Below are 12,858 nucleotides of genomic sequence, written 5' to 3' on the forward strand. Positions count from 1 at the left end.
CCTGAACTCCCAGGTCAACAGTCACACTCGGTCCCCAGGGAGGTAGGTAGGGGTGTCCCCTCTATGACAAGCCGCCAGCCTCTTGTGTCGGCAGAGGGCGTCCTCGATCCACTGGTGGGTCTGTTCCCAGACCTGCTCACTCCGTTGCATCCAACTGTCCACAGCCAGGTTGTCAGAGGGCGTGGCAGACCATGGCATTAAGGGGGGTTGGTAAACCAGCATGCATTGAAAGGGTGTGAGACCCATAGTAGAGCTAATTAATGAGTTTTGGGCCATTTTGGCCCAGGGCAAATAGTTGGACCAGTCGGCTTGGTTCTCATGACAGTACATTCTCAAAAACTTTTCTAGTTCTTGGTTAACCCTCTCACATTGACCATTAGACTGGGGATGGTAACCGGAGGTGAGGCTGACGTTAACTCCCAGCCTCTCGAAGAAAGCAGACCATACTTGCAAGGTGAATTGGGGCCCTCGATTGGACACTATACCCTCTGGGATACCAAACATATGGAACACAAAGTTAAAAAGGGTTTCAGCTGTCTGAAAGGTGGTGGGTAGGCTAACGAAGGGAATAAATCTAACTCCATGTGAGAACCTATCAACAATGGTCAGAATGACCATGTAATTCTGTGAGGGGGCAGGTCAGTGACAAAGTCTACCACTACATGTGACCATGGATGGGAAGGGACAGGCAGGAGCATAAGTTTACCGGCAGGGAGAGTTTTGGGTGTTTTGCATTTAGAACAGGTGGTGCAAGAGGAGACAAACCTATGGATATCTGACAGCATATTCTCCCACCAATATCTGCCAGACAATAACTGGCACATACATGTCTCTCCCGGGTGGCCGGACAACAGAGAGGAGTGGGCCCATGTAATCAGCTTTTCCCTGCATTGAGTGGGTACATATTCCTACGGGGCAAGATTCAAGGGCAGGAGTGACAGATAGTTCTTGGTCGATCTCTGTCTATTTCCCATCTAATGGGGACGACTACAACTGATGGGGGTAGTACATTGACTGCCTCCGGGGAGGATTCAGGACTGGGATATAGGCGAGACAGAGCATCTGCTTTAGTATTATGGGATCCGGGGCGATAAGAGATGGACAAATCAAAGTGGGAAAAGAAGAGAGACCACCAAGCTTGACGGGGGTTGAGCTGTTTAGCTGACCCATAAATATTTTAGGTTTTTATGATCTGTTAACATGAGGAAGGGATGCGTAGCTCTCTCTAGCCAATGGCGCCATTCTTCAAAAGCTAGTTTCATGGCCAGCAATTCTCTATCCCCAATACCGTAATTACATTTGGCAGGGGTCAGTTTGTGGGAGTAGAAGGTGATTGGATGTAGTTTACAGGTGTCACCTACACACTGGGACAGCCCCAGTGCCTACCTCGGAGGCATCCACCTCCACCACGAAAGGGTGAGTGGGATCAGGATGCTTCAGAATGGAGGCTGAGGTGAAGGCTACCTTGAGGGATTCGAGTGCCTCTTGCACCCGGGGGTTCCATGAGAGTCTCTTGGCCGGTCCTTTCAATAAGGTGGTAAGGGGATCTGCTAGACTACTGAAATTGCGACTGAAACGACAGTAGAAATTAGCAAACCCAAAAAATCGTTGGAGCTCCTTTATGGATGTAGGGACTGGCCAATTCGTTACGGCTTTCACTTCTGATCGTCCATAATGACACCTTCCGAACTGTTGACATAACCTAGGAAGGAAGTAGACGGGAGATGAAACTCACATTTCTCTCCTTTAACATACAGCTGATTCTTAAGCAGACGCGTAAGGACGGAACGGACATGACGAATATGAGTTTCAAGATTAGGGGAGTAGATCAAAATATCGTTGATGTAGGCAATGACATATTTGCCAAGCATATCCAGGAGTACATTGTTCACGAAAGACTGGAATATGGACAGGGCATTGAGCAACCCAAAGGGCATTACCAAATACTCATAGTTCCCCCTAGTGGTAAGAAATGCTGTTTTCCATTCGTCACCCTCCTTTATACGGACTAGGTTGTATGCGCTTCTTAAGTCGAGTTGTGTAAATATTAATGCCCCACAAAGTTGTTCAAGCACTACGGGGACTAAAGGCAGCAGGTAGGAAAAAGGTTTTGTGATTTGATTTAACCCACGATAGTCAATGCAGGGCCTAAGTCCCCCATCTTTCTTGTTGACAAAAAAGAACCCTGCAGCTGCAGGGGAAGTAGAAGGACGGATGAAACCCTGTTGTAAGGCCTCCTGAATGTACTCCTCCATAGCTCTCTTCTCTGCCTGATTGAGTGGGTAAATCCTAGATTTAGGTGGGAAAGCATCATCTAGTAACTCAATGGAACAGTCATATTCTCTGTGGGGGGGAAGTTTGGTAGCACTTTTCTTACTAAATACTTCTAACAGGTCACTGTATTCAGGGGGCATGGAAACTATGACATTGTCATTGGGGCTTTCTATAGTCGTAGATGACACCTGAGCTGTGGGAACCATGAAACAATGATCATAACAGTAACTGGACCACGAGAGTATTTCTTTGTCAGACCAGGAGATGATGGGGTTATGTTTTCTGAGCCAGGGCAAACCTAAAATAATGGCATACTCACAAGTATTCAGTACAAAAAACCAAATCTCTTCAGAATGTAAAGCACTGACAGTCATAGAAATGGGTTTCGTGATCCGGTTAACAAGTCCTTCTCCCACGGGACCTCCATCGATGGCAGTCAATCATGGCATCTCCAGTGGCTCCACGGGAATCTGGAGTTGCTCCACCAGCTCGGCGTGGATAAAGTCCCCCTCAGCTCCGGAATCAATTAATGCTGAAAACATACAGACAGACTGAGGGCAGTTAACTGTCACAGGCAGGAGGAAGGACTTGGAGACCAACCCCTTAGTGGGTGCACTCACCACATTAACATGTGGAGCAGGCTCCACACACTTTCCTGGGGTTAGTGCCAAAGTACTGTGTCGGTGGATTTGACAGTCACGTAGATGGTGACCCTCAGCTCAGCAATAGAGACACAGCCCCTCATGGAGACGTTGTTGCTTCTCCTCTGCAGACAAATGGAATGTGTCACACTGCATGGGTTCGGGGGATTCAGGCTCTTTATGAGTCTGGGTCAGCGGTGGGCATGGCCGACAACGAGTCAGTGCAGCAGCTGGAGCCATAGGGGATTTACGCAGACCTCTGCTGTGCTTCAGTTGGTCTAGGCGAATGGCTAGGGAAATCAGCTTCGCTAGTGGAAGGCCGTCATCCTTGCGTACCATTTCCGCTAGTATGTCAGAGTTCAACCATTGCGAAATGTCACCAGTAATGACGGCTCATTCCAACCACTCCCAGCCGCAAGAGTGCGAAAGTCCAAAGCATAGTCAGACACTGAGCGATTACCCTGACATAAACGGGTGAGTAATTCCCCTTGAGAGCGGCCCTCATTGGCGTGATTGAAAACTGCTTTAAATTTTTGAATGAAATTGTCGTAAGTGTCGGACTGGACCATGGGGCAGATTGTGGTAGCCCAATCTAATGCCTTGCCCGTAAGGTGAGAAATCATAAAAGAAATATGAGTCTTGTCCAAGCTCGGGGGGGAATTTGCAAAAAAATATTGAGCATTGTAACAAAAACCCCTTGCTCTGATTAGGTGAGGCAACAAATTTATCTGGCTTGCTGACAACAAACGGACAGGAACTGGCCATGGGGGAAGCAGCCTGGTTAGTGACCACAGGCGCACCAGGGATGCTGAGTCATTGGAGTTGGGTAGTAATTTCTTTCATGCTTTCAACGATCTGCACTAATTATTTTTGCTGCTCCCTGTGCTGCTGCGTAAGATACTGGATGGACTGAGTCACGGAGTTGAAATGCTGGTGATGTTATCCAAGCATTTGTCCTTGGCTGCTAAGCACCACCTGTAGCTCCGTGTAATCTGCTGTCTGCATGTCGGCACAGTATTCTGTAACGCAGCTGTGACAAACCAGATGCTCGCAGATTAAAAATAAACTCAATGCTTTAATGAACACAGTGAGAGAAGACAACGTACAAAAGCCAGGCCAGGTCAATACCAAGAAATCAGACACAGTAACGAGGACTAGACAAATCATGGTCGGGAAATGGGCAATAGTCCAAGAACCAGGAATCAGAAAAGCACAGGCAAGATAAACACAAGGGCTAGGCAAATCGGAGTCAAAAGACAGATGCAGATTGAGAAACCAGGAAGCTAGAGAGACGAGCAAACAAACACGGGCTAGGTGAAACAGGAAGAAACCGGAAAGCAAAAAGGGTCATACCCAGGAATGCAATCAGAAATAGAAACGCTCAGCAGGCTCACAAAAATATGGAGGCAATACTGTGCAGAGGATAAAACAAACAGAGGAGTATTAAAACAGATATAAATAAAGAGGTGCAGGTGATGATAATTAGAACTCGGGTGAGCCACTCCTAGGAAGTGGCTCCGGGTTGGCTGATGGAGTGCATGTGGTAGTGACAGGTGTGTGAGGGGGATTGTGGGAAGTGGAGTCCTGAGTGTTAGGTGAGCCCAGGAGCGTGACAGTATTATTAAATGTCTTTGTGGATTTTATGCAGTTTTATAAAAGAGATAACAGAGTTGACAAGAACATTGGGATGGATAAAAAATATATATATTTTTTTATTACTGAAATTTCATGTCATACAGACAATAGACTTTCTATAACATTGATTTTGTGAGTTAATAGAATAAGCCCCAGAAAACAGACTGTTAGACTGAATCACTTCATGTTTATTCGAGTTGAATGTATGAATTAATAGTCGAAGACAGCCAATAATGTGAGGGGAGGGGTGGGAGTAATTTAGTTAATGTTTTATGGATAAATTGGGTCTAAAATGTATATCAAGCATTGCCACTGGTGAAAGTTTGTCATAATTTGCATTATTGTTGTTCTAAATGGATTTTATATATATATATATATATATATATATATATATATATATATATATATATGTGTGTGTGTATAGGCACCCTATTTTTTCATACAAATTTTGTTATAGATTTCTATTTCATGACTTCTACATTATCGAGCCAGTACAAAAACATTTTAGAGTCCAAATGTTTGTTTTCCAGCACAAAATGAAATGTTACAGAAAAAAAAGGTTTGTATCTGAGCAGCATATTCCATAAGAGAGCACTTTTCAGATTAAAAAAGAAAGCATAATGAAGGCTACTGGGTTTTGGTGCAAACTTAAGAAGCGAGTGTGACAGTGTCCAGAAGAACTGTAGCTGGTTCTACAAGACGCTTAGTGAAACCTACAGCTCATTTCCTTATAGAACTGCATGAATTCTACCTGAGACTACTATATATATATATATATATATATATATATATATATATATATATATATATATTAGTGCTGTCAAAAATGTCGCGTTATTAACGCGTTAACTTGACTCAATTTTAACGGCGATAATTTTTTTATCGCAAGATTAACGCTCTGTGACATGATGTAGGTTTTTCATAAGCTTTTGAAACTGCCAGGAACTTGGAACAGAGACAAAACGATAGCAGCTAGACTGTAATGCCACGCCCCGCACTGCCAGAGTCCTCTGCCCCCCGAGAACCAGCGCGGGCAGGGCGCGCTAGTCGAGATGGAATTTATGGCTCTTTGATGGGATCCGTATCTTTGTGATCCGTTCTTTGAAAAGAGCCGTTCAAAAGACTGGCTCATTTGGCTCTTTTTAAATATTTATTCAGTTTTAAGAAGACAGCGTCTAAAGAAGCCAGATCCCTCTGAACTGTAAACTCAATGCTATCCCAGAAATCCTTCCTTTAATATGCAAATTTGGCCGCCTCTGATTGGACAGCGCGACGCATCAACAGGCAGAAAGTGTAAAAGTACAAAATGTGTTAAGTGAGCTGAAACAGTAAAGATCAGATTCAATGCAATATTTATCAACGAACAACTTAAACTTAATATGATAGTGTACTTTATATTATAATCAAGCATGTCAAGCCTACCATCACTGTGTAACCTATCTCTCTGATTAAAAGTTGTAGACTAACTCAAACAGTAGATCATTTCACTCATGGTTCTTTTGCTAGCCCCGCGCCGGTGCTCGGCTTAGGTTTTACTTTGCAGTGGCTGTGACAAGATGTGTTATGCTTTGTAATAAAAAAAAACATTGGTACAAAGCAAGCCCATTCACTTTTTTATGCTGATAAGAGAATTACAATGGTCTTTTATGTGACAAAAATGTGCGATTAAATTGCGATTAATCGCGAGTTAACTATGACTGTCGCGACATTAATCGCGATTAAATATTTTAATCGCTTGACAGCACTAATATATATACAGTGCTTAGCGTAAATGAGTACACCCCCTTTGAAAAGTAACATTTTAAACAATATCTCAATGAACACAAACAATTTCCAAAATGTTGACAGGACAAAGTTTAATATAACATCTGTTTAACTTATAACGGGAAAGTAAGGTTAATAATATAAACTTAGATTACACATTTTTTCAGTTTTACTCAAATTAGGGTGGTGCAAAAATGAGTACACCCCACAACAAAAACTACTACATCTAGTACTTTGTATGGCCTCCATTATTTTTAATGACAGCACCAAGTCTTCTAGGCATGGAATGAACAAGTTGGCGACATTTTGCAACATCAATCTTTTTCCATTCTTCAACAATGACCTCTTTTAGTGACTGGATGTTGGATGGAGAGTGATGCTCAACTTGTCTCTTCAGAATTCCCCATAGGTGTTCGATTGGGTTCAGATCAGGAGACATACTTGGCCACTGAATCACTTTCACCCTGTTCTTCTTCAGAAATCCAACAGTGGCCTCAGATGTGTGTTTAGTCATGTTGGAAAAGTGCACGACAACCAAGGGTACGGAGTGATGGTAGCATCTTCTCTTTCAGTATAGAGCAATACGTCTGTGAATTCATGATGCCATCAATGAAATCCAGCTCCCTGACACCAGGAGCACTCATGCAGCCCCACATAAGGACACTGCCACCACCATGTTTCACTGTAGGCACCATGCATTTTTCTTTGTATTCCTCACCTTTGCGATGCCATACAATTTTGAAGCCATTGGTTCCAAAAACATTTATCTTGGTCTCATCACTCCAGAGTGTAGAATCACAGTAGTCTTCATCTTTGTCAGCATGGGCCCTGGCAAACTCTAGGTGGGCTTTTTTGTGCCTGGGCTTTAGGAGAGGCTTCTTTCGTGGACGGCATCCATGCATGCCATTCCTCTGCACTGTACGCCGTATTGTGTCATGGGAAATAGTCACCCCAGTTTGGCTTTCTACTTCTTTAGATAACTGCAGTGAACTTGCATTCCAATTTTCTTCAACCCTTCTCATCAGAAGACGCTCCTGTCGAGGTGTTAACTTCCGTGGACGACCTGGACGTCTCTGTGAGATGGTTGCAATTCCATCTTTCTTACATTTTTGGACCACTTTTGCTACAGTATTCTGACTGATATGTAAAGCTTTGCTGATCTTCTTGTAGCCTTCACCTTTGTGGTGTAAATAAATTATTTTCTTTGGGGAATTCTGAAGAGACAAGTTGAGCATCACTCTCCATCCAGCATCCAGTCACTAAAAGAGGTCATTGTTGAAGAATAGAAAAAGATTGATGTTGCAAAATGTCGCCAACTTGTTCATTCCATGCCTAGAAGACTTGGTGCCATCATTAAAAATCATGGAGGCCATACAAAGTACTAGATGTAGTAGTTTTTGTTGTGGGGTGTACTCATTTTTGCACCACCCTAATTTGAGTAAAACTGAAAAAATGTGTAATCTAAGTTTATATTATTAACCTTACTTTCACGTTATAAGTTAAACAGATGTTATATTAAACTTTGTCTTGTCAACATTTTGGAAATTGTTTGTGTTCATTGAAATATTGTTTAAAATGTTACTTTTCAAAGGGGGTGCACTCATTTACGCTGAGCACTGTATATATATATATAAGCAAAAGGGTCATCTCACACCAAATATTGAGTTTTGCTTCATTTATTTGGCTTACTGCTTACTGTGTATAGTATTTCTTTAATGTTGAAACATTTCATTTCATTATTTTTATGCCATTTTTGGTCTATCTCTTTCCATCTGCACAGTACTGTATATATACACAAGTACTAAGTGTAAGTTTGTGTAAGTACTAAGGTGATTTCTAAATGTAACATCTGTCTCATATCATGTCTCTGTTGACTTTCTAAACTTTTCTTTGTTGCTTACTCACATGTTTACCTTGGTTTGAGTATTTGTGCAGTAGATTTTGTCATACGCCGATGTCCTAAAGATTTATCTGTGATGTCATGGAATTATGTGTTTAAGACGTGGTTTAGATCCTTTTCTATTCCTTGATTATTTACACAGCTACACAACTAAAAACACAGATTAACATCATTTCAGTCCATATTTATTTCACCTCATCACACTGATTTATGAAATAAATTTGTGGTCATCAGTTCAGAGCCAAGCTTGACAATTGACACTGTTGGATCTTAAAGCAAGAACCTGAAGTGCCGAACACATTCTGCCAAGTCCATTTAGGGAAGAAAAAAATCCCATTATAGCAAACAAATAAATAAATAATAGTAAAATATTATACACTGGATGACATTGTGGCATTTCACACTCATTCTCATTCTCAGTCTGTACCTCTCTGGTTCTCCTCCACTTGATCTTTCTTTTCCCCTCAGTGTTACGCCATCGTATACTCCAGAGTTGCAGTAGATCTGTCTTGCATGACTGTGTGTTTCTGTGTGTATCCCTTTATGTGCCGTCTAAACTCTTCGCTTATTTTTCCATGCACATGTTCTTCATCAATCATATTCATTTATCGACAACTATCCAGAGTCTGTCCAGTTATCAGTGTAATATACGTGTTTGTCATTATGTTGTCTTAGGCTGTGTCTCCTGTGTGTGTGTGTTCATTCATACCTAATTCTCTCCACATTCTTTTTTATGTTCCCAAAGAAAACCTTCTGAAATATTTTAAACAAAACACATTCCTTTGTCTTCTTAATTGCTTCCCTTATCCATTCATTCTTTAGTTCAGACATCGTTAACAAATTTAATCGCATGGAAAAACTTTTAGTGCTTCATCCACTACTCAACTCTAGCTTGTTTTCTCACACAAACATAAAGTAATGGCTTTCAATTCATCTGTGTGTGTGTGTGTGTGTGTGTGTGTGTGTGTGTGTGTATACAGATGAGAAAGTGATGGCGGATGATGAATTCACGTGTGACCTTTTCCGTTTCCTGCAGCTGCTTTGCGAGGGCCACAATAACGGCAAGTGAAACAAACAAACAAACAAAAAGAAAACCTCAAGTGCATCGTAATAAACATACAACCCCGATTCCAAAAAAGTTGGGACAAAGTACAAATTGTAAATAAAAACGGAATGCAATAATTTACAAATCTCAAAAACTGATATTGTATTCACAATAGAACATAGACAACATATCAAATGTCGAAAGTGAGACATTTTGAAATTTCATGCCAAATATTGGCTCCTTTGAAATTTCATGACAGCAACACATGTCAAAAAAATTGGGACAGGGGCAATAAGAGGTTGAAAAAGTTAAAGGTACAAAAAAGGAACAGCTGGAGGACCAAATTGCAACTCATTAGGTCAATTGGCAATAGGTCATTAACATGACTGGGTATAAAAAGAGCATCTTGGAGTGGCAGCGGCTCTCAGAAGTAAAGATGGGAAGAGAATCACCAATCCCCCTAATTCTGCACCGACAAATAGTGGAGCAATATCAGAAAGGAGTTTGACAGTGTAAAATTGCAAAGAGTTTGAACATATCATCATCTACAGTGCATAATATCAACAAAAGATTCAGAGAATCTAGAAGAATCTCTGTGCGTAAGGGTCAAGGCCGGAAAACCATACTGGGTGCCCGTGATCTTCGGGCCCTTAGACGGCACTGCATCACATACAGGCATGCTTCTCTATTGGAAATCACAAAATGGGCTCAGGAATATTTCCAGAGAACATCATCTGTGAACACAATTCACCGTGCCATCCGCCGTTGCCAGCTAAAACTCTATATTTCAAAGAAGAAGCCGTATCTAAACATGATCCAGAAGCACAGACGTCTTCTCTGGGCCAAGGCTCATTTAAAATGGACTGTGGCAAAGTGGAAAACTGTTCTGTGGTCAGACGAATCAAAATTTGAAGTTCTTTATGGAAATCAGGGACGCCGTGCCATTCGGACTAAAGAGGAGAAGGACGACCCAAGTTGTTATCAGCACTCAGTTCAGAAGCCTGCATCTCTGATGGTATGGGGTTGCATTAGTGTGTGTGGCATGGGCAGCTTACACATCTGGAAAGACACCATCAATGCTGAAAGGTATATCCAGGTTCTAGAGCAACATATGCTCCCATCCAGACGACGTCTCTTTCAAGGAAGACCTTGCATTTTCCAACATGACAATGCCAAACCACATACTGCATCAATTACAGCATCATGGCTGCGTAGAAGAAGGGTCCGGGTACTGAACTGGCCAGCCTGCAGTCCAGATCTTTCACCCATAGAAAACATTTGGCGCATCATAAAACGGAAGATACGACAAAAAAGACCTAAGACAGTTGAGCAACTAGAATCCTACATTAGACAAGAATGGGTTAACATTCCTATCCCTAAACGTGAGCAACTTGTCTCCTCAGTCCCCAGACGTTTACAGACTGTTGTAAAGAGAAAAGGGGATGTCTCACAGTGGGAAACATGGCCTTGTCCCAACTTTTTTGAGATGTGTTGTTGTCATGAAATTTAAAATCACCTAATTTTTCTCTTTAAATGATACATTTTCTCAGTTTAAACATTTGATATGTCATCTATGTTCTATTCTGAATAAAATATGGAATTTTGAAACTTCCACATCATTGCATTCCGTTTTTATTTACAATTTGTACTTTGTCCCAACTTTTTTGGAATCGGGGTTGTAAATAAAACATCGATGTGTAAGTTATATGCATCACTTTTCTAACCTTAGATTTCCAGAACTACCTGCGCACCCAGACCGGCAGCACCACCACTATTAATATTATCATCTGTACTGTGGACTACCTGCTGAGACTGCAGGTATAACACCGTGTACTCTCCAAACCTCTGAGATTTTTAAATTAAATCACTCATTATGGTATCATGAATCATTTTTGCATTTAAATGATTTTCATTGTTAAGTAACTCATGAGAAATGATAATCGTGCTCCTTTTTCATTTCCTTCATATTTCATACAAATGATAACTCGTACACTCACTCACACATACTGTATACTGTATATTATTCTATTCACAATCACTGGATATGAGCAATTGTGTGCTCTGATTGGCTACTCTACTACTAGGCTATCTGCTCATATACCATGAGTAGAGAAAAACAAAATGGCAGAGTGTGTTGTTGAACTAAACGAAGACGAAATAAAAAATCTACTCAAAAACCAAATCCCAAAAAATGCAAACAAAAATCAACAAAATTTGGAATAAAAGTATTTGATGGTAAGAACATATATTTTATTTATTTATTTTTCAAGAATTATTATACCCCTGCTCTTGGGAGGTATCCTGTTTATTTATTTATTTATTTAACCTCTGTCCATCCGTATGTCCGTCCATCTGAAACACCCTTTTTCTCAGCAACTGCAAATCATAGCCAATTGGTACTTGGTACCAAACTTCAGCTTGGGGTTCTACACCGTGTGTACCGTTTTCAGGTCTGTTGCACATCGACTTCCTGTTTACCAACTGAATGCATTTCTGAAATATATAAGGTGGATTTTGATGCTATTTCTAGAAGCAAAATGCTATTTCAAAATGACAGTTTACCAGGATGCTGTTTGAAATCCCTGGAGAGAAACACTGCTCTTTATTTACTTGTTTCAGGATTTAATTATTTGTTGAAGTCAACATTCATAATAAGTGTCTGATTCCTTCGATTGCTTGCATTCTGATATAAGCGAGAGCGGGGGGATACGTCAGTAAGCAGTAGCTCACAGCTGATCTTGTTATTGTAAAATTTTTTCACAAATTGCTACTATCATTTTGGCAGTTTGTTTAAATCATTTAAATCGGAAATGATTTTGTCAGACATTTTGTATTTTATTTATCGAATTTTCAAAAAATAAAAATAAAAATGATCTGTTTCTCAAAATCCAGTGAATGTGGATAGAATAAAACAGTTATTCCACTCAATCTCATCGTACATGGCTTATAGCCAACTCGGGGCTATGTGCCTCATCGACTATCAGCTCATGTACGACTCGATTTCGTGGAATAACTGTTAAATTTCTACTTACAACTGATGGGTGAAATAAAATCTTTTAGAACAGTCTCCTATGATGGTAAACACTGCTCAAAAAACTGTGGTCAATAGACAATGAATAGTCAATTGAACCCTACATGAAATATCCAGCAAATAACTGTAAAACCTATTTACAATAAAGTACTGTGATATCTTACAGAGTATTAAATAGCACACATCCCAGTACATTGCATATTTGGCTGATGCTTAAAAAAAGACTTTCAGTTGATGCTGCTCAAGTACCTCAACTTTTCAGTGCTGGGATTTGAACACATGACCTTTTGATTTGTAAAGCAAAGCCTTAACCACTGAGACAACCATGTACTACTAAGTTGCCTTGCACAAAAAATATGAATTTCAGGGCTTCACTAACCCAAAATGTTTACTGACATGTCAAGTTAAACTCAAGCAGGGTTTGGATTTGCTTAAAATAGTCACTAAAATGACAAAAAGGCACAAAAAATTATCCTCTAATTTGCTGATGCTGATATCATTTACATTTTCATCTCTGATAAATTATTTTACAGCATTATTTTACAGTGTCCTGATTTCCCAATGACAC

The 12,858-nt window shown here is 40.7% G+C and overlaps 1 protein-coding gene across 1 annotated transcript in view; it reads left to right on the forward strand.

Annotated features, from left to right (window-relative positions):
• Positions 1–12,858, forward strand: part of LOC132887638 (ryanodine receptor 1-like) — a 239,010-nt gene that overhangs the window by 190,618 nt on the left and 35,534 nt on the right. Inside the window, exons 85-86 of the mRNA XM_060923104.1 lie at positions 9,195–9,275; positions 10,989–11,077. Coding sequence (XP_060779087.1) covers positions 9,195–9,275; positions 10,989–11,077 — 170 coding nt within the window. The remainder of the gene's footprint in view (positions 1–9,194; positions 9,276–10,988; positions 11,078–12,858) is intronic.

Source organism: Neoarius graeffei, chromosome 6 (assembly GCF_027579695.1).
Source record: "Neoarius graeffei isolate fNeoGra1 chromosome 6, fNeoGra1.pri, whole genome shotgun sequence".
Lineage (NCBI taxonomy): Eukaryota > Metazoa > Chordata > Actinopteri > Siluriformes > Ariidae > Neoarius > Neoarius graeffei.